The 22,396-nt window shown below is 37.8% G+C and overlaps 1 protein-coding gene across 2 annotated transcripts; it reads left to right on the top strand.

Moving 5' to 3' along the window:
• The first annotated feature begins 1,756 nt into the window (after window positions 1–1,756).
• On the top strand, window positions 1,757–22,062 carry TCAIM (T cell activation inhibitor, mitochondrial). Of its 2 annotated transcripts, none has more exons than XM_057372683.1 (11): window positions 1,757–1,848; window positions 3,810–3,885; window positions 7,133–7,268; window positions 7,807–7,960; window positions 8,872–9,112; window positions 10,715–10,837; window positions 13,425–13,522; window positions 15,169–15,260; window positions 17,281–17,513; window positions 18,022–18,153; window positions 21,527–22,062. In XM_057372683.1, exons 2-11 carry the CDS (start codon window positions 3,857–3,859, stop codon window positions 21,750–21,752), a joined length of 1,464 nt encoding a protein of 487 aa, XP_057228666.1. In that variant the 5' UTR covers window positions 1,757–1,848; window positions 3,810–3,856; the 3' UTR covers window positions 21,753–22,062. The 2 variants fall into 2 exon arrangements, with proteins under 2 accessions (XP_057228666.1, XP_057228667.1); XM_057372684.1 differs by lacking the exon at window positions 1,757–1,848 and adding an exon at window positions 2,207–2,446.
• Window positions 22,063–22,396: the final 334 nt, after the last annotated feature.

The following is a 22,396-nucleotide window of genomic DNA, read 5'->3' as shown; positions in this document are numbered from 1 at the left end:
ACAGGAAAAGCAATTCACATTTTTTGTCCTTTCACATTCTCCAGATGCATGTTGGATCTTTGTGGTTTTATTGCAGGTTTTTTTTTTTGCAAATGCCAGCTCTATATTTTTCAGTTTTAACTTCTGCATAACTTTTTTGAAAAAAATTACTAGAATGATTTGCAGCATTAGAAATGAATGTTGGCATGATAGTCTCAGAGTTCTGTACCACTGCACATGATGAGATTGGAGAAACTGATGTTTTTTGACCTTACTCAGAGGGAGGACTGAAAAGAAACAAATGGAGCAAGGAGATAACAGTTCCAATGGCCACTTGTAGCAACTTAGAATTGAGAAACAAGAATGCTTAAAATTCTCTGTTAGGGCACAAAAGGTCAAAATACAAACTTTTTCAGATTATAATTTTATCTGGTATGAAACAAGCTTTCCATTTGGAAATCTGTGTCAYTTTTGCTGAGCTAGTGGGATGTGTCCTGGGTATGTATAAGGAATGTCGTGACCAGATAAAGCCACAGTGGTACTCCCATCGGYACAGTAAATGTTGAGACATAGCTARAAAGCAGGAATTAATTCCTGCACCGGAGCAGGAGCGGGGCTGTCTTTGAAAATGTGTACCCTAAACAGTGGAGCCGGTATGTGGCGGTGGCACTTGCTGATCTCTCCCAATTTATTTTATTCCTCAGTGAGTTAAGATAAATCCTAAATGAAACAAACAGCTCACTTTTCTGTTGAATCATTTTTTTTTTCATTTGCATAATCGTCCAACCAATTTGCTTACATAACTGATTGGCTTCTATTGGGAAGCAAAAAACCCACTGTATGTTATGGAAATATGAAAATCCCCCAAGGGCTGTGAGACTGTTAACTTGATTTAAAGCTTCACTGAAATACAGATAGTTCCTAAACCTTGTCAGTTCTCTTTTTAACCTTTTCTGCCTGSAAATGCAATAGATTGCAGGCAAATAACTCCAGTCCCTAACAGTTAATCTCCCTTTGCTCTCAGCTAATGACAGCAGAAGACTTTTTARCTCCGAGTTTCCATGTCCCCTATATCATTTGCATTTTGACACTAACTACCTTGGAAGAAAAATATATGTAAAAATGTATTGTACATCGAGCATTAGGAGTCTCAAGGTGTGCCAGGGAGGCTTAGATTGGATATTAGGAGGAGTTTCTTCACAGGGTGATTAGACACGGGAAKGGGCTGCCTAAAGAAATGGTGGAGTCACCGTCCCTGGAGGTGTTTAAGTAAAGACTGGATGTGGCATTCAGTGCCATGGTCTAGTGGCAGGGTGGTGGTCACAGGCCGGGCTCGATGATCTCAGAGGGCTTTTCTAATATAACTGATCCTGTGTAACTGCAGTTATACAGAAAAGAGCTCTTGGATTCCCCTCGGTACTGCAGAGCTCACGCCTGGCTCTTCGCCTACCAAGTGTTTTCTTTCTGCAGAACAAAGGCGACGGGAAGCGCACGCAAGCATTTGTCTAAACTGTTCCCATCCCCTCTGCAAAAGAGTAGGCATTTCTTGGGGGTTTCCCTTTCTGTGTCCCTGAGCAACCGCAGTAAGCATAGGGAGACTGTCGGGCGCAGCAGCCTCTGGATCGGGAAAGGGATCGCTGTGCTCAGGAGGCCCTGAGGGGCGGGGCCTGCGCAGCGCGCGGCGCGGCCGGGGGCGGGGCGCGGGCGGGAGAGGCCCCGCCCACCCAGCGCGGCCGCTCAGCGGGGGAGCGCCGGTCCCACCCCCGCGCCGGCCCCGCCCCCGGCGGGAATCCCCCGGGCCCGCCCCCTCCGGGGCCGTCGGCGGGGGCGATGGGGCCGAGCCCCGGCGGGCGCCGTCTGGCCGCGGTGGTAAGCGGGGCYGGGCTGGGGGCCTCGACGCGCCTCTCCGCGAGGGGAGGGCATGAGGAAAGGCAGCGCGGCCCACCGCCCACCTGCGTGGGGGCTCTGCTCGGACGGCGGCCCGCGGACGGTGCGAGGCCGAGCCCTGGCGGTGTGTGGGGGGGATCTGCCTTGAAACCGGGCCGGGCTGCGTCGCTCGGTGCCCGCCGGCGGCCCGGGGGCTTCCCGTGCGCTGGCATGCGCGTGGCGGTACGTGCGCGAGGGCACGCGCGGCCCCGGGTCTCGGCCGAGCTCGGCTCGGTTCGGCTCGGTTCGGCTCTGCCCGGCTCGGCCCGGCACCAGCGGCTCCTTATCCCGCGCCTTGTTCCTGAGGCCAGTGCGCTGGATCGCGGTCAGCTCTGCCGCCCTCTGGGAAGACCTTGCCTTTTAGTGGGTTTTAAAGCGAATGCTACCAGGGCACTGTTTTCAGTAGTTAAAACTATTAGTGGTCGGACCACTGCAGGTTATTTCCTTTCAAGCAGAGAGTCACGTTCKCCCGAGCTTATTTGCTGAGCGCCGTCATTTTGTTGATTTTCACGSTGTTTTTGTCGTGCTGCCTCAAGTGTAGGTAAACACCTGAAATTGACAAGCGCGGACTGAGAGGGGAGGTGCGCGACATCGTGGTGCCAAAGGCTTCTGAAATATAATTCRTGTTTTGTTGTGTTTCAGAGGATTTGTCTTTGAGGTGGAATGCAGGTGAAACTTAGTCAAAACCAGGAGGTTTTGTTTTTCAGCTAAGCAGTGTACCAATTTCTAAGCAGTTAATAGAGCATTTAAARCAAGGAACAATAATGCTTTTGTCTGATTATATAAAGCGTCACCGCGGATTAAGTGAGATTGTTGAGTTTTTTCCATCCTGTGCCCAAATGCCTGAAGCTAAAATTTCAGTGAGGGAAAACTGGTTTATGACCAGACAGCTTGTTAATGTATTTAACTTGATTTGTGATTGGGACTGTTATTACAGACAGTGAAAATGACGTGGTTACTTTCAGCCCACCTAGTGAAAATCARAAAACAAAAACTATCAAGTGTTTTGGGGATATTTTAGCCCAGTATATTTTTTTCTYCCTCTATCTGCCTCTAGTAAAAAATTTGGTTCTTAGCTAAGCATATTTGGACTGGTAAGATGCACTTCTAAAATTTCAAGTGTTTTGCAAAGTAGGTATAGGAAGTGTCACGCTGTATTGGAACAGGGATGATGATTCTCTGATRGCTGTTCATCTCAGGCACTTTAAAACTGCACGCGTAGCAGGCGTGTTATTTTGAATAGTCCAAAGTGTATTAAAAAAAAAAAAAAGTTTGAAAACATTGCCAGTAGGGCGCTTATTTCATAATCCCTAATAATTAGGTGTATATTTGCACTCTCACTTGCCAAGTGGTTTKTCTCCTGATGGAAAACTCTCACCTACAACTGTCTAGTGCAGAAATTACTGGTAAGAATTACTAATTCATTTTTATGAATGTCAGCATACCTTTGATAAAGATTCCCAGGTATTGTTATGTGACACTGATTTTCCCTCTGGTTTTATATTCCCATAAAGCAGTTGGCATGTACAATTTAAARTGTTGACATTTCTTTGAGTGTAGGATTTAGCAAAATTTTACATGAACTTCCATGAGCTGGTATGTCTRAGTGCTTAAAGAAACTTTCTGGTTTTTTGCTTTTATAATTCATAGGGGTTTTTCCCCCCTAACCAGGAATATTCCTCCTCAAATCAAAATATGGTAACGATTTAAGAGTCACTGTTAGTAGAGGAAACTGAAAACATTCTTACACAAAGCTTTAGGTTTTATACCTGGTTGCTCAATTTTATGTTACTGTTGTGACTTTTAAAAGTTACTACCTGAGGTTTAGAAAATGCACTGATAAGTAGCAGGAGGAAGTACCCACGTCCATTACTAAAAGGGTTTTTCTTTTCCTTTTTTTAAAGTGAGTTATTGGATGGCTGAAATTTGGCACAACCATTGAGTTGCTGAAATGTTTTGCTGCTTGGGARCCGTGAGAAGGTATGGCATGTTGCTGATCCAATTTACCTTTAGCGTATGTTGAAGTGTTTGCTTATGACTTGCATTTATGTGAAATTGGTTTGGTATTTTTTTTTTCATGCTTATTTCTTTGACATTCTCATCTTTCCAACTTGAAGCTTTCAGCAGAGCATCCACATCTGAAAATCCTCCAAAGCCATATGCCTGTCCTCGAGTGAGACATTAAAAAGGCTCTCAACAAAACAAGGGTTTTTAAGTGGCTTAATTATGAGAAATAGGAATATGATATCCAATATATTGCTGTATTATTGAGTTATTAAAGCTTACTGTTTCAAAAATGTGTGAATATGTCTGTAACCATGAGCTTAATTTAACAGAGCTTTTCAGTGCCAAAGCTATATGCCAAAAAGTTGAACTTTGGAGAAATGTGAAGAAAAAACTGAAAGGAATTATTTAACCAATAAATTAAACCAGTCCTAGAGTATGATTGCATAATGTGTTCTAGTGGAGATTGTGTTTCATGTCTTTCGTGGAGACGCTGTCCTCAAAGTGGTTGTGACCTTGGTTTAAATACGAAGCCTTTCTCTGCTCTTCAGATCTAAATGRAGCTCTTGGAACAATCTTTGCTCCTTGTGAGTGAAGCCATAAACATCTTTCTTGCATTTTCTCTCTCTAAATCCATTTTAATTCACTTACTTCATCACTTCAGTTGAAAGATGCCTCASAATTCTGTCTTTCACCTTCAGTGAATGAATTCTTCCTTCTGTCACACAGACTAATTTTGGCCTTTGAGCATTTCTCTTTTAAGTAAGTTCAAAATAGACTTCTGGCTGGAATACTGAGCCTTCCTACTAGAATGACAGTGTTGTTTAGATACAAAACAAGGGAACTAAAGTTAGTCATACTTGGCTATTTTTCATGTAGAATAACAGATGGAACTTTATGATTAATAAACTTGAAAWAATGATTAATGGTTTCAAGGTATCTTGAAACTTTTTTCTGAATTACTGGAAACATCATGCAGTGTAGCTTGAGAACTAGATATGGGAAATGGTATACAAATAAGGGGAGCAGAGAACTGCGCTCCTTTTCCTCCTAGCAGCTTGGTCTAGGAGGATGTGAATTTCTTGCAGGCAATCAACTGCAATCAGGATAACTGGTTAATTTTAATTTTACCTTTGCTGGAAATACTTTCTTTCCTCTAAGTGTTCTGCGTCCACTTGCTACTTGCTAGAGAAAAATTTGCTATTTTCTTTTCTTAGCAAGACAATTAATGTGAAATGAAATTTGATGTTTCTAGATCCCAAATGGTAAAGCATATAACCGAGTGGTCTTTTATGCTTTGCTTCTTTGACCAAAGAAGTGGTCTTCTTTGCTAGAAGAGATGTTTTTTCCTGCGTCAGTGAGCAACTGTGGCATATTTTTGTCATGAAGAGATTTCACTCTCCCTAAAAACATTATATTGCTGTGGCACTTCACAATCTCYGGCTATTTTGAGTAGGATCATGTCCTGTAGTGATGAGAAGTGTTAGAGTCTCTGAGATGTAGCCAACAAGGACATAGAAGTGTTTGCCAGTAATAAATTTTAGCTTTTCTTCTTTTTAAATCTTTTAAATCATGTTTCATCCACATGCATGAAAATTGTTTTTAAGTCCTATTCCATCAGTCTTTTTACATCACTGCATTTCTGTCCCACTTTTCACCTAAAACTTCTGTTTTCAGYAAGTTAACTTTTAAGAAGACCTGCAAATTAAATATTTGCCCAGCTCTTAGGCAGAAAACATTAGTTTTMGCTGCTTTCATGTTTCTAATTGAAGAGCTGGAAAGCTTGACAGTGAAAAGGTAAAGTAAGGGTCACTGCATCTGCTTGACAACTCAAATGTTGTGATGTATCATTTGCCAAAATAAAACATTCTGCATGTTGTCTGAGCACAAATTTGGGAGTGGGGAGGGGGATTTTTTTTTTAATTAATGACAGCAGTCAGGAAAGTATCAGATGTTTCTGTGTCCAGGATAATTATTTGGTCTAGGATACTGGACAAATAGCTCTCAGTAAAACAGTCCTGCTAACTATTATTAATAAAGTTATTGGTTTTGTATGAATTGGAAGCAGCTTTGTTTCTAATCTGCCCTATATTTTCCTTTTTGGGGATTGCAGTTTGAATGATACTTTGAGGAGTGAAACTGTGTTGTACTGCTTAACAGAACAGAGTCSCTTTCCTTCTTATTTGCAAACTCAGATTAATCTTAATCACAGAAAACAGTCTGTTGAATTTGTTAGCTTGAGAAATCAGCTGAAGAATAAACCTATTGTTGAATATCTACCAATTCACATTTTCTTGCTGCTTTTATGTATACTTTCTTGACACTTAGTGTGCTAAACCTGAATATTACCTTTGAGCTATGGCAGGATATTTTAGTGGCCTTTAATGCACGACTTGTTTTTTCTTTCCATCTCGGTCTTTTTTACATAAGTGTGCTTGTTGCAGAATTGTTGTTTAATTTCTATATAATTGCAGGTATTCAATTATTTGTACTTTCGGAACCTCCTGGAACTTCTTCAAATTAACTTTTCCTTCTGATCTTAGCTTCTTCTACTACTTCTTTTAGTTCTTCTTTCTTATAATTCAGTGAAGGTGAAAGGGCCGAAAGTACTGTCTTTTTACTCCATGTTTTCTGTAAAAGATTATGTTCAGGAAAGTAGATTTTTTTTTAGTGGACAGAAGTGTGGAATTCAGAAACTAATGCAGAACTTTTTTTCACTGAATTGTGATTATTATTCCTGGATAAAATTTAATATTCTTTGGGCAGTGCTTGAAAAATACTGGATTTGGCTTTTTAACTTAGAGRTTCAAATATATATTATGATTKGCWTTCAGCAAATAYATATTATGATTGGCTTTGTAGACACTTTCAGCAGTGTCTACAAAGTATATCATTAAAGCCAGTATTTGCAATTTGAATTACTTGACTGGGGAGTTTTTAATTGAGGCATAATTGAGAAAATGGAAGTTACTGTACTTGTGCACAYGTCTTATTCAGCCACTAGCATTTCCACCATTCCTTAAACCTGTTGGATTGGCTCTGTCAAAACACAGCTTGTGAATGCTAAGGGGAAAGATCCAGAACTCAGACTCCTAATACCAGTTTTAAATCATTATACTTGCAATTGTGAATGTTTACTCCATTCTGTCACATTTTAATACAATTATATCAGTTTGTCACTTGATTGGTAGTATCATACATAAATRTCTTACTTCTTTGTTAGGTTATGTCTGGACAAGATACTGCTGCAATGCATTCTTCAGTCAAGAACTTTGTCAGGCGCTGATGCCATCAATGCTCTCAGACCCTTTTATTTTGCTGTACATCCAGATTTCTTTGGCCAGCATCCCAAAGAGAGGGTAAAAATATTTTAGTATGCTTTCTTTGTAAATATTTCACATATCAAGGATGGAAATTTTCTAGTTTCCCTGCTGTCAGAGAGACAAAAATAGAGATAGAATTCAATATGGTTGGTACCAGAGAACAAAAAGATGCACTTCCTTAATTTTTAGCAAGGATAGGGCTCGTAAAAGTCCATTATTTGTTAATCATATGTTCTAATTGTTATTAAGAAAATACTGAATCCTTCCAGGCTAATTTAAAATACATAYTACTTTATCCCTTTGAAATGTTGTGCATTATATTTGAATCAATTAATTTCTTTTAACTTGAAAGCCAGTGGGTCTTAGGATGTACACAAAAATACAAGTATGTACACCATACAAATTAATTCATGCAAGGTAATTATAAATGCTGAGAATATAAACTGTATCACAACTTATTAAAAGTAACTGGCATTTTGTAAAACCTAATTCTGCATGTAAGATTAAAAAGRTTTARATGAAAAATGGCCAAATTCATCATCTGTAATGGTTTTTTGTTTTCATTTCAAAACAGGAAGTAAATGAAAACTCTCTGAAGAGGCTAAATGGCTACCTGGAGAACCTACAGAAACCAGGATTTCGTTCCTTTAAGCCAACTCAGCTTACTTTTTATGTAAGAGAAAGAGAACCAAACTCTTCTAATGTTCARGAATCCTTCAGTGCTTCAGGTGCTTTTATATCATGCAGAATATATCTTCCTGTATTTAAATTCCTTCAGACCATTGCTTAGCCTTGTGCAGTCATAATAGTTTTTAGCTGAATAAAATCCTGTCAAACTGTGGAAACCTGTATTAGCTCGGGGAGGTGAGACAATCCTATCTAATTAAACATCTTGAACATTAARAAGCCTTGAAAGAATGAGACCTTACAGAGTTGTGGTCAAGTTACTATGAGGAAGTAAAAAACAAAGGTGGATGTAAATGGTGATATATATTGCTGCTTTTAATACCATTGCCATGTTTAACTGGAGTAACCATTGGGTCTTCATCATCATTGCAGTTAATGTGTAGTACACAATGTTAGGGCACTTGTAGAATCAGTAGGAACTTACTCTCTAAGCAGAAGCTGTATAATATCTGAAGCTTTAATTTACTTCATTGTCTCTCATCTTAGAGACTACAAAAAATATTGCCAAATCTGGAATGTTTTGATTGACTTTATTGTTCATATTTGTCTCCAGTGTACCAATATGCCTTGCCTGACAGATGAGTTTTACATTCTGTATCTTTACAGTCAAAACACTTGAGCAAATTATGAGGGAYCCTCATGCTAGAAAACAAAATCAGTGCTGCTTTTCAAGAAGATAGTAGTGTTATATCTGGTCTACTTAACATAGCATTTGAACTGGAAGCTGTCTTCTGCTCTTGAGTCAAAAGCTTGCTTTGTAACAGGGGAGTTAGGCCTGGTAGCTAAATGATTAAACATAGTTCAACTACATGTGAATTTTACAGTGAGTATTGAAGTGATAGTATCATSGTAATTTCCAACTATCTCTGCCTTCTGTAGGTTCTTGTATAAGAGGAAAGAAGTGGGAATGCATTGTAAATCATTTTAATTAAATAATACTTGTTTTTTACAGGGTTTCGAGCAGTCAGTTTTACCCTACATACTAGGGACCTCCTGAGCACAGTATTAGATATTCTCAACTCCTGCAGTTTATCTACAGAGCATGTTCAGAGTTTGAACTCTCAGCCCCACAAGGAAGCAAAAAGTACAGTGAACAGACCTATCAAATGGGATAAGACATATTATTCGTTTACTGGGTTCAAGGATCCTGAGGAGGAACTAGAGCAAGCCCAGAGAGTGGAAACAACTTTAATGTACGTAATGCTTTCATTGAACTGAAATTTGTAACTTAAATTGGTCTTATTCTAATTCTGAGCTTTTTAAAGGTAGGCAGTAAACATTCTGAACAATACAAAACCTTATTGTCCAATATATAATTTTGTCATGCTTTTTGTAATTAGAGTTCAGATGAGCTCCAGGGATAACTACAGAGCCAGCAAAGCTGAAGCATTCTTGTCTCTTTGCCCAGCAGTCATGTTTGGTTAATCTAGATTTGGTTGATCTAGTTTTTCAGATTTGTGGAATATTGGTGACAATTCAGAAGGAGACAGAGGTTCCACTTGCTCCAAATAGCTCATTACCTGTTACAGGACTTCTGTAAYACAAACCTATGTGTCTGTTAACTTTATTGTTCCTAGTTCATTATCACATTCTGGTGAGGATGGGAGATAAAGCATGAAAGCTAAGGTTAAAGGGTTTTAAATACGCATGCTCAGAATGAAAATCTTAATATTTAAATCAATGCAGTTATTAATACTGAATTTGCATTGCATGTAGCATATTTCGTATTAGAAGGTAGTGGTTAAAAAAATGTATATGATTATTTTGGCGCCTTGATAAACTTTTTATAACAATGAGATTTAGGTGCCATTTGCAATGAATGTAGAACTATGCTGGCAGGATCTTCAGAGCAAAGTATACCGCTCATCCCACATACCACCTCATGGATAAAACTGTAATATAGAATATCCARTTCTAAAATACTTAACTGAGATTAAACGTACTAGAGATTATTTTACTTATATTTACACATTTACGAGGATGTCATGGACAGTTACATATTAACAGTCTTGTTTTAATACATAGACAGCTGGCATCAGGCCTCTCTTTTTACTTGAGTTTGAATTTTTTGCTTAAAATACAGTATGAAAATTGAACTATTTGTAAAAATAAGAGTATGAAAATAAGTTTATGCTTAAAAAAGGCTACATCTCTTAAAGAGTAACTTTTTCCTAGAAACAAAATTATCTACTGAAATTTTAGATGTACTCAATGAGTCATGTTTGTCTGGTTGCAATTACTGGCAAAAAAACTCTAAAACTTTGACCTGTTTGATCTATGTTCATGTCAGTTCTGTAAAAGTTACCTAACAGCCCTTTAGTACCACCTCCCATATTTGATAGTGTACTATGTTGGGTTGCACTTTGGTTGGGTTTTTTTTTTTGTTAGGTTTTGGTGCATTTGGGTTGGTTTGGGGATTTTTTAAAGGCAGATGTGTGGAAATTTCTTTAATTAAACCACAAAATTCTGAATCTGCCCCCTGAAATCACAGTAATCTGCTGTTTTATGCCTTTTACACACAAGTCAAAGTCTTACAGTTTTTACATAGTCAGTTTTTGATTCAGTTTGATTCCCTAGTCCCTTCCAAAGACATTGTTAGGGTTTCCTTTGTAGATATCTTAAGATTAAGCATCTAGCAATTTCATCTTCTATCCTCTATTTAAAAAAAAAAATCCCTTTATCTGATAATTCCACTTGAAGCACTTACATTAGCAGCAATAATTGAGTTATCTGTTCTGTTTACATGATCATACAGCAACATGCTTCTGGTGTTGAGTATTTTTCCTCTCTTTCAGATCCTGGCTAGATGATAATGAAGCAAGTGCAGTAAAAAAGCTGAAAAAGAGTTTGCCGCTTAGAAAAGAGCTAGAACGTTTAAAAATTGAACTTTCTCATGAGCTCCAGCTGTCAGATATCAGGTAATAAATTAGATCAGTTGAATTTGGATTAAGACAGTCAAAGCATGGAAGTGTGTTCTAATACTGTGCTATGAACTTTAAAAACTTATTTCAGCAAAACAGCTATATTTCATATATGAACAAGTGTTAYTGCACTGAGTATTTTTCTAGAAGAATTATATTGGGACAAGTTTCCTGCTGCAATCTGCTCTGAGAGACCTATTTGTAACTGAAAATGTAGGCTCCAGTTGAGGCAAACACAGAAGTAGAACTGATGTGTTTGTGTTAGTTTGGATGTTTTGCTGGTTAACATTGCATTTCCTGAATTCAAGTTAATATCTACAAAGGTAATTAGACTGGTAGTGAAATGCAACTTTGCACGTGGTACATGTTGACATCCTGTGAATGCTTAATAAAAATGTTCTTTCTGCTAGTGTTTTGTTTCTCACTCTCCAAAGGAGGAGGAGATTTGTTTGACTGAAAGAACTGAGTGCAGTTGGAGATCTTGATTCTTCAGAATATTTTCCAGAAAATAATTTGCAATCCTTYTTTAAATTTTGTGCCTTTGAGTGAGGATGTTCTGAAGTGAGATATTCAGGGTGAAGAAAGTGGAAGGTATTCACTAATGGAAAAATAAACTTTGGGGATTATTTCAAGGTCTAGTCTATTAGGTTCTATTTTTTTAACTAGGAAAAAGAGAGTTGGAGACTCTGAAATCATGCTTTTGTCCTTTTATCCTGTAAAAGACCCCAGTTTCCTTTAAGCTGAAGCCAGGTTTTTTGAGCACAATTTCTAATGCTCTGTAACTGCRCTGTGGTGAATGTTTATAAGATTCTGAAAAAGTCTTCAGTATTTAATGCGTAGGTTTGATTTTATTAATGTTTTGTATTTATTTTCTTAAATAGATGGTTAAAACTACTGTGTTCCRTGAAGAGTTATTAGTCTTCCATGAGTTATATTGTTATAATTCAGTAAAGAATGTGAGTATTGGAAATCTGACAAGGCAGTGTCTTAATAGGACACTRTTACTTGGGATTCTGGAGCCTCGTGCTAGTGTTCACAGAGATCTAAAAAATAACTGGGTCATTGGCTTTGTTCCATGTATAAGCTTAGGGCAGATGAAGAAATGGCCACCTTTTTCCACTCCTGTCTGATGCTGCTGAAAGCAAAGTGATATTGCTAGATAACAGTAAATAATTATTTGAATTACTTGTATTAGATTAAACTGCCTCGCAAGTGCTATGATATAGTGCCATTCTCTGCATCCCAAGGAGTGAGGTTTTGCCAGTTAGGTTTTCCAAAATGAGATTATGTGGGTTGACCTCAGCCAGCAGCTGAGTATTCACACAGCTACTTGCTCATACACCCCCATTGAGATGGGAGGAAGAGAACAGGAAGAGCACAAGCAAGAAAATGTGTGGATTAAGGTAGAAGTTAATAGCTGAAGTTAATAGGTATAGCTGAAGTGAAACAAAGCTGTGACTTCAAGCAAAACAAGAGGAGGAATTAATTCTTTGTTACCCATTGATAGGCAGGTGTTTCGCCCCTTCTGGACAGTTGGGCCTCATACGTAATGCTTGTTTGGGAAGACAGACACCATAACCATGAGGTTCCCCCCTTCCTTCTCCTTTCTGTAAGCATTTACTATTGATCATGACATAKAGTCTGGAATATCCCTTTGATTAGTTGAAGTCACCCATCCTGATTGTGTCCYCTCCCAGCATCTTGTCCACCCCAGCCTACTTGCTGACTGTGGGGGGCAGAGTGGGAAGAAAAAGTGAAGACCTGAACACTGTGACAGCACTACACAATAGCCAAAATATCAGTGTGTTATGATTACTGTTTTAGGAAAAAATATAAAAATATGGGTGGTGTAAAGAAAATTATCTCAGTTCCAGACAAACAGTACAATGAAGGAGTGGTAGTTTCCCACTTTGAGACAGTTTTATGTCAGCTAAAAGTCTGTATTTTTCCAATACACTGGGGCAACTTCACAATCTAGATGCTTTTTGAAATGAGCAATCTCCCTGATCTGTCTGTGATGAAAAAGATGTCAAAATGTGTATTAAAGCCAGCAAAGTAACACCTGGCTCCTGTATGGTTTAATAAAAATTACTCCACAGTAAAATACGAATAATACATAGCAGCTTTCCATTGGAGTCATGATAATGTTTTGGGCTAGGAACAAAAAAAAAAAAAAACCAACAAGATAATGTCCTTACATACTGTATTTGCTCCTCTGGACAAACATTACACAGTGTCCAAACAAACTCCATGACTGAACCAAACTCTGGGTTGTCTATCCCTGTTTTCTGCTAACCCCCTCCTTACTTYGGGAGAGATTGACAAGTTCTGTCTACCTGGTTTTGTATTTATTTTTTTCTGGTGTTGGTTTTCTTTGTTTTTTTGGGACTCACTGTAAAAAACAAAATTTTTTTTATTTATCTGTTCACTTAGCATATGACATGCACAGCTTTTGAGTAGCCATTTATTACTTTTGGGGTGCTATTTTGCTTGTGTTAYAAGATTTTGATCTGCATCTCTACTTCTGTGATCTTTTTTTAAATAATATTGAGGATTAAATGCTTTCAATTACATTTTTATTTAGGTGGCAGAGAAGCTGGGGTATTGCTCACCGCTGTAGCCAACTACACAGTCTAGGTCGCTTGGTCCAACAGCGACCTGAAATATTACAGAATGTTAAAGGTATTTCTGTTGCTTGTTTCATATATCCTAATACAGTATTGATTCAGAAATTAGCATGGTCTTCTCTGGCATGGGTGCTCCAATACTTTTTACAAATTCTTTTGATAACTGCAAAGACAAACTTGTCAGGCTTACTGAAAAGCTGGTGAGAACTTACATTTTAAGCTACTGGGTATTTTTTAAGTGACCTTTCTTTGTTGTTTATTCACTGCACGCAGATTCTAGCTTACTTCTTAGTAAAAAAGCAGGTGGAGCCAGTTCAAGGCACCAGGCTTAATACAAGCAATGAACATTAAAAAATCTAAACTGAACCTCTGAAAGGGTGGAGGTAGCAACAGTGTTATCCGTGGTAGATTCAAGACAAAAGTGTGAGTAGGTCTCTAACCCTAATGAGGACTTACTCGAATCCTTTAAAATTGTATTGCTTTATTTTCTCATGTGTATTCCAGAAAATAACTATATTAAAGTTGGTATTTTCTCAGGAAAAAGTAAGATACTCTGTAAACCTGACCTGCCATTCTTCTCATACGGCTGTTTGACCTGTGGCAGTAGCTGTTTCCTCTAATTGTAAATCCACATTTTATGCCTGTCTACAGATACTCAGTTTTAAATGGCTTTCATTTGAGGGTTCGCCTAATCCTTTACCAAAAGAGGGTGGGTAGGACAATAAGTAGTAGTTTTAAATTGTATCAACGTTTCAGATTAGTTTCTATTCCTGAACATGAGCCAAGGATTCAAAGTGCTGGAGAACTCTGTCTTGTGAACCTGTTGTAGTCTGCATCTTTGAAGATACTTAATAATACACTGGACAAATACCTGTTAGTAATTATACAGGTACAGTTAATGTTGCCGTAGGGTACAAGGATGGACTAGATATCTTGAAGTAAGTGTTAGTCTTTGGGATTTTGGAAAACTGATTTCTGAGAGCGAGAGCTTCTATATAAGCATTTTCTTGTAGATTAATACATCACACTGAAGACTTTTGTGGAAGAGTATTTTAATAAATAGTTGCCTGTACTTTTACCCTGAAGAATTCTTGAGGATCTTAGTACTCAGCTTTAAAAAAACAGACTCAAAACTGTTTTATCCCCCTCAAAATCCACCTAGAATTAGCCTTTTATGTTGTCTCTATTTAAAAAAAAAAGAATGAAAATGTAATATGCAAGTGTTTCTTACAGCTTGCATGTTGTAGAGTTCTGAAGTAGTGTTGAATGGCCTTGCTAACAGTCCTTYGACCCTCTTTTACCTTGGATATGCTTCGAGCATATAGCCTGTTTTGTACTCTATATATCATTCATACAGATTCTTTCAACATCCTCTGTGCTGTCAACATCCTCTGTACTGAGATTTGCTCTCATTTTAAAAGTAGTCATAAGAAAAAAAGTCTGAGTAACTAATAATCTTCAAGTTCAAACAGAGAGAAGGCAAATACTGCATCAGGTTTGTATGGAAAAAGATTCTTAAACTGGACTTCTCAAAAATCTCTTTCAAAATTTTGAGAATAACAGAAGCACCTATTCATGTGTGTTCATGCTGTACAAATACATTGCTTGTGACATATTAGCAGCACAGTTCAGTCTTCAGTAATTGTGGAAATGAATGACTGCAGTAACCCAAATCAGTAAAGAGCTTTGTTCAATCTCTAGGACGYACAGTGGTATTTACAGACCGCTCGGGTATGAGTGCAGCAGGTCATATAATGCTGGGGACCATGGATGTTCACCATCACTGGACCAAAGTAAGAAGATTTCAAAGTAAATGATAACGCCTCTTGTTGTGACATCGTTTTTTAAACTGTAACAAAAATATTAATAAGTGCAGATAACTGATGAGTAATTTGAAGCAAACACTTAATGTAKTGATGTACTTAGTATAATGGCGTACACTGCATTCTAAATTTAATCCTATGTATGCTGTTATTAACAACAGTCTTTGCTAGATCTTTGCTGTTGCTTTCATTAACAAGTCAGTACTACTCCTGATTAGATATAAAGAAAACTAATTTGTTTTGCACTGTGCCAGTCTGTGCAGTGAGTCCTGGCGGAATACTTTGTGATCCATAAAGAGCTCATTCCCATGAAGAGCTAATGGATTTTATTCCAGTCTTTTGTAAATCTGAGGTTTAAAGGGAATTGTGAACTGATAATTTCAGTCAGTGGCTACTAACCAACATTGTCACTCCATTTTGTTCTTTTAGGCAGCTAATGTGGATGTTGCAGAATTTTATCTTTCATGACTATGCCAGTTCTGCTCCTGCTTGTGTAAAGTTCAGAGTTGATAAGCTTTTGGACATTTCTGACATTGAATGATAAGTGTTGTATGCAAAGGACCAAAGAATAAATATGTAGCAATATCAGCATGTCACTTGAGGAATTTTTCTTTAATCTTGGTTACTGAAACTTTACTGGTAGTTCTATCAAAAAATACTTCTTCCTAAAGGAGATTATTGGTAGAACTTCATAGTTGGGAAATTGACCCTGCTAGGATGTCAGAGCATTCTATTTCTGTATTCCAATCAGTAAATAATATGAAAAGTTAACACTCAGTATTCTTAGTCTGGTGGTGGTTTGAATTTTTGCCTATGTGTATTTCACTGAGAGGGGCAAACAAACAGTAGCTTGTTAGTGTGAATGACTTGTTAAGATCTTAAACTGAGAAATGAGGATTTAATAGAAAACTTTCTGAGATTTGAGAGTGATGATAGGCATTGGAATAAAGGTGTTGTGATTAATACTGAAATAAATACTAACTTACTTGAAAAGATAAATGCTTCATCTTTCTAACCTTTGCTGCGGGTTTTTCCAGCCGGGTCATATTCACACAAAATGCCTTGCAGGTGGAACAATTTGTGTAGTTAGCTGTGGTGATGGTWTTTGCTTGGGAAGACAAAAGACAGGTATATGTTTGAACCTGAAATCAAAGGCATTTTATTTTGAAATGCACTGAAGATCAAGTGAAATGTTCCACAGAAAGTCAGTGAAAATCTTGAAGAGGTTGATGACTCAGTTGGTTTTTAGAGAGCATGTTTGTCCAATTCTATCCCATCAYAGAAAGCAGTCCTAAGTGCTTTTTGTTACTAATTGCTAGAGGAAGGAAGCAGTAGAATACTGTCCAAGTCAGTTTGTAGAATGATTGGTCAGAGGTACAATATTAAAAGGATTTTTGCTGGTTTTCTCTGTAACAGTTGCTAATTGGAACCAAATTTTATTGTGCCAAAAGCTATTCTGATTCTCCTATCAAAACTCTTTGCTGTCTATTCTGCTGTTCTCCTGGGTTTCTAGAGAGACAGTTCTGAAATCACTTGACTTGTTCCAGCAGCAGCTTTTTTTTATATGAAAAACTACTTTAAAATAATAACAACAGGSTGGATGGTAGATAGTGACTACTGTGTGAGGAATAGCTCTACCACTATAACTGTGGTGATAAATGTTTTATATAGRCATCAGGTTATTTTTTTTTTCTGAGACTGTTAACTTCTCAGTTACATAGAGGACATCCATCCATGTTTTTATGTCCTTTTGGTGCCTTCATGTTATAAATACCGAAAATACTTAAAACCTTGTTCCATTGTATCTTGTCCCAAAAGGAATATACTTAGTATTTCTTACCTTTGGTATTCTTTGATTTTAATTTTTTCCCCTTGGGTTCCATGTTTGCATTGTTAAGTGTCTGTTGTATAATTTTGGGKTTTTTTTATTTATTAAAATTAAATTTTATGCTCTGTAACATAGAAAATGTTTGTTCATGTGTATGCCCAGATTTTTGAGAGACTGCCAAATTATTATAAGCTTCAGAAAAGGCTGCTGCTCTTGGAAGATCGGATAAGCCAGCTTCTGGGAGGCATCCAAGTTATATTTATTGAAGAACTGCAACCTCTGTTGACTCTAGAAGAGTACTATGAGACTCTGAACTCTTTCTATAATAAACTACGTGACAGCAGACTACCTTTTCATCCTCGCAGTCTGCGAGGCTTGCAAATGATTCTGGAAAGGTAGGTAGTTGCAGGGAAGGTTGATTTCTTTTAGAGCTATTACTGTTTTTTTTTGTTACACTGCTTCTTGCTCTCACTAAGAAGAAAAGTAATGTAATCTTGGATTTTCATTATGTCAAAGTCTTTTTGTTTCTGAAGGTTTTAAGTGCATTTTTATGGGTTAAGAAGGAATCAGACTGAAGAAAATCCTGCTTAATTTCATTCAAGTTGGACTCAAAATTCTGTGTATTTAACAGTGTTATGCTGGGCTAAATCAAAAGTTTTGTGTTGTCATGCTGTTGTTTATATTTTTGAGTATTCTTGCCAGTTGCTTTTGGAATGTAATTTTAAGAAGCATTACCTACTTTATTTCTCCAGTCTCATGAACCAAACGATAATTTTTATCAATTATTCTGATTGTGGTTAATTTCTGTTCTTTTATCTTTAGATTTTTTTGTAGAAGTAATTTATATAAATAGTTGCATTTAAAAATTATCCCTTGTTTTTTACTTCCATCATGTTTCATTAGTGACAGATACGCACCAAGCTTACATGAATTTGGACACTTTATGATCCCAACGGTCTGTGATCCAACAGCTCTTCAATGGTTTATTTTTGCCAAAGCACAGGAAGCAAGAGAGAATCTGAAAAGAAAGGAGGAGTAAGTGTTCATGTGACTCGATACATTTAGCTCATTAAAATCTTTGCATGTCCTGTTTTTTATTTGGAGAAGGAGGAGAATTTTAAAGAATGTATTCATGCTCTATTGGTGAAAAAAACCCTTTTGTTTCTAAAATAGAACTTTACTCATTAGCTTTACTGAGTAGGGACTTACAGCATTAATGAATGCAAACAGTTACTAGAAAATACCCTCTTTCACCTTGTAGAGACAATTGTACTTCATTCAGAAGTAAAATATCTTTGCTTACAAGACAAATTAACATATTTTTTTTACAATTACTTCCCCAAGGAAGAGGTGGAAAACACCTTATTGAATAAGAAGAGCAACAACTTGTATTAATATTAATGTGACAATAATAATGTTAATRTGACTATGATAATGTTAAAATGTGACAAAAAAGCAGTGAAATCTAAACTAAAAATAACTGGGACCARCTAAAGAATCATCATTTCTAGTTGTTGGTCAGTTAGTTGAGAAAAAGATTAGGTAGTACCTAACAAGGAGAAGGAAAAAAAAWTGGGGTAGAATGATTAAACACCTCATGGGTACTCTCTCACGGATAAGAGTGAGACGAGATTACGATAGAGTCACAGCACCATAGTTAGTATTAGATCCATGCTTTGTAATATCCATCTGAACTGTAAATTTGCTTCTTGACTTTGTAGGCTGTATGTGTCCTTGAGGATGGAGATTTTGGGGGTTTTTTTAATAAAATACTGTAACAGGTAACTGGGTGGTACTGTCGTTTAGAGGTTGTTACTGCAAGTTTGTTTTTCTGCTTTGGAAAGCTTTTAATGAGTTGTTGAGCTATTACACTGTCATGAATGTATACATAATGTRTAGATCCAGATCTGTTTTTGTGAAATTACTTTAGTCATGAGTCGTGCTGAAGACACTGGGTTTAACTCTGTTCAAAGACCTCATTACTTGGAAAGATATGTTTTGCAGGTGGAACTTGAATAAACATGATTTGTTGGAATYTTTTCGTAACCCTAGTCCAGCTTTGAGGTTAGATTTTTGCCATATAAATTGTAACTACTGAATAGCTCTCTCTGTAACTGTCCACACATGACAGCTGAGAAAGTATTGTCTATAGGTTTTGGGAGGGATGCTGTAGCAARTGTATGCATTTGCATCTGGGTAACTCACTCTCCAATAAACCTCACGCTACTGCACTTCCTGAAGAGCTACTCCAGGAAAAGTGTGCCTGCCCTCAGAGTACAAACAGCTGTGCTGTAAGAATGTAAGAGCCAACATGCATATCTTGTGTGTTGGATGATTGCTGGTTTGTATGAAATAGTAAAGAACAACTGTATTGGTTCACCTTGTCTGTCCCCATCATCCATTAGCTTATGGATGGGGCAGAGAATGTGGTGGGGTTTTTATACTCCCTATTTCTTCCCAGTTTCTGACTGCACTTGAGAAAATACTTGAAGCTGGAAACTTTATCTTACGTTAACAGCATTCAATAGACATTTTTATTTTCCCCCCTTTTTAATTGTCTTACTATTTTTTGGACCAATTTGCATTTTGTGGTTCCAGATATCCCATGGCAGCAAACTGCATATTTGAATCACATATGGCATGGGTATATGAAAGAGGGGAGGAGGTGTTCTGTGATTTATAGACCCACAGCTGATGATTTCATTTGTCATTCTTTTGTTCTTGTGTAATAGGAAATACAAAACAGTCATTCTCTATCACCTCTGCTTTTTTGTGGCTATGTCATATTTCCTCTTACTTGTCTTTTATGAAAGCTGAAAACTCCTTTTCCACTTGAAGCTTCCTTGGACAGAGCTCATTCTGTTCTGATTTTCCTTATCCTCTTATGGTGGTTAAAAACACCCTAAGAAAACGGGAAATATTTTGAGATGTCCTTTTTGCACAAGGACTTTAGTGTTTTACCTGCAGTAAAGAGCATAGAGTGGCTGGAAATATGACCTGAATGCACAAGGAAGTCCAAACACTGCTGCTTCAGAAAGTTCTGTTATATGTGTGGATAACGTCAGTCTTTTACTAATGCAGGATTATCCTTCTGATGCTTCTGTAAACCATCAGGTTTGTGTTGTGATAAAGGTGTAAGCCTCCCCATGGCAGTGACTGAAAACAAGTCTGCAGTTCTCCAGCTGACTGGAACTCCTTCAAGGGAGCCTAAGGTTTCCCAGAACAGGAAAGCTGGGGCCTAGGTATTTGGGAATGCACTCAGGAAGGTGGCATAGAGATGGTCCATAGAGAGGACCAGGTTTGCTCTAGGTTGCTTGCTCAGCTGATCCCTGACTGCCAGAGTGGGCTGGGCTCCTGTGCAGTGATCGAGCACCTCAGCAGAGCACAGTGCCATGCAAGCACACAGAGATCCCATCCTGAGCTCTGGATTAGAATGGTGTATAGGCCTTACAGTGGTGTTTTCATGTGACACAACTGGTCTCAGTSGCTATGTCTAGGCTGGGCTGATTCACATCCCAGAGGTACTGCTGCTTTGTAATTCCTCCCTGTCTAGCACGAGGGTCTGTTTTATAGGCCAACGGTGGTGCTGTGTCTGTAGTCAAGCTGGTTTGAAAGTGCAGCTGTGTTTGTGTGGCACAGTGCCTGATCTGGTGAGGCTGGCTGAACCTGAACTGTCTCTTCATTAGTTGATCAGTCACAGCTCCAGTGACTTAATTAAATCTACACATTAACTTTATTTCTGAATAGCTTGAGTTTGCCATGTGGTATGTTATTTCTCTGAGATGAAGCAAAAAATCACCTGCAAGCTTTGGGTACAAAATTCATAGAATCATTTAGTTTGGAAAAGACATTTAAGATCATCGGGTCCAAGAAAATCAACAAAATCCTGCAATAGGGAAGTTACTAACACACTCAATATGCGTGAGTTGACCGTACTTGCCACTTGTTGATTTTGATGACRGAGTACTGGTGTAATTAAGACAGAGTAATTATGAACATGGTTTTATGCTTAAAACTTAATTTTTCAATGTTATTTAAGCATATTCATTCCTTGCCTAAAAATGGAGCCTCACAGGATTTTTTGGTGTTTTTCCCATTTGCTGAGTTAGCAAAAAGATGGCATGGTCCAGGCTTTGAAATGTGGCTCCATGGGCATGCTGTGCTTATAGTCATGGAGGAATGTTCACTCTGACTTCTGAAATAGACGTGTATCATCAACCTTCACAAAAATCTCAGCTGTACCATTGCTGTGCATGAATTACATCTTCGTTTACATGCATATCATCTACTTATTTCATTATTTTTCGGTTTAATATATATAAAGCATACATTAAAATGCTTATTTCAGCGTGGGGGTTTTAAGAGATGAATTTGTAATTTTCCCACTGTGTGTTTCTCCATTTGTTAGGATGTTGATTACAGAGAAGGAGCTAATCGATACTTCCACTGAGAGATTTTCTTTGGATCGGCTGTATAAGGAGCCCAGTGTTTCCAGTGCACAGATGATAGATTGTTGTAAGCGGCTGCTGGAGGAATCTTTGCCCTATCTACAAGGCATGCACCTTTGCGTTTCGCATTTCTACTCTGTGCTGCAGGATGGAGACCTGTGTATACCTTGGAACTGGAAAAACTGAGGGATGTATCTGATAATCAGATGAATTGTTTTATTTTCTGTAAGAGGTTATAAATATGAATGTTTTTAAGAGTAAATTATTTAAATCGGTATTTTGATATCAGTATTCAGCTCACAGATTTTCTTCCAACTGCTGCTGAAGAAGGATGGCAGTCCTAGACAATTTGCACAATGCGCAGTATTGGTAGCCCTGGGAAAGACATCTGTACATTATCCATACTACTGTAGGAGTCCCAGTGTATGGTTACAGTTGTGAAACCGCATTTTTGTAGTGAAGTCTGAAAATACATTAAATTGCAAATCTGCAAAAATGTGCATGTGTATTTTTAATATACATTAWTATTGCCAGATAGATCGTCTTAAATAATGTACTACTCCAATCAGACATTACATGCCATCTTAAGGGGTTCATTGAATGCAGAAGTACAGAAATTATCTGATGGCAGTGTTGGCATTTYGTATTACTGCCTACCACTGAATTAGAAGAAAAACAAGGGAAAAAACATTGGAATGTTTCTCCTTCACAGAAGAAAGCAGTACATGAACTTGGTGTCTACGACAGAATTTCACATGCTGGTCCAACATTGTTGCCTTASAATTCTGAAATATGTCAGTTGTACCGTCTGCAGGTACTTTAAAGCAGAT

This window comes from Malurus melanocephalus, unplaced genomic scaffold (assembly GCF_030028575.1).
Source record: "Malurus melanocephalus ecotype Western Australia unplaced genomic scaffold, MMel_1.1 scaffold_177, whole genome shotgun sequence".
Classification (NCBI taxonomy): Eukaryota; Metazoa; Chordata; class Aves; order Passeriformes; family Maluridae; genus Malurus; species Malurus melanocephalus.
The sequence above is the reverse complement of the archived record's forward strand: the minus strand, read 5'-3'. Positions and strand labels throughout refer to the sequence as shown.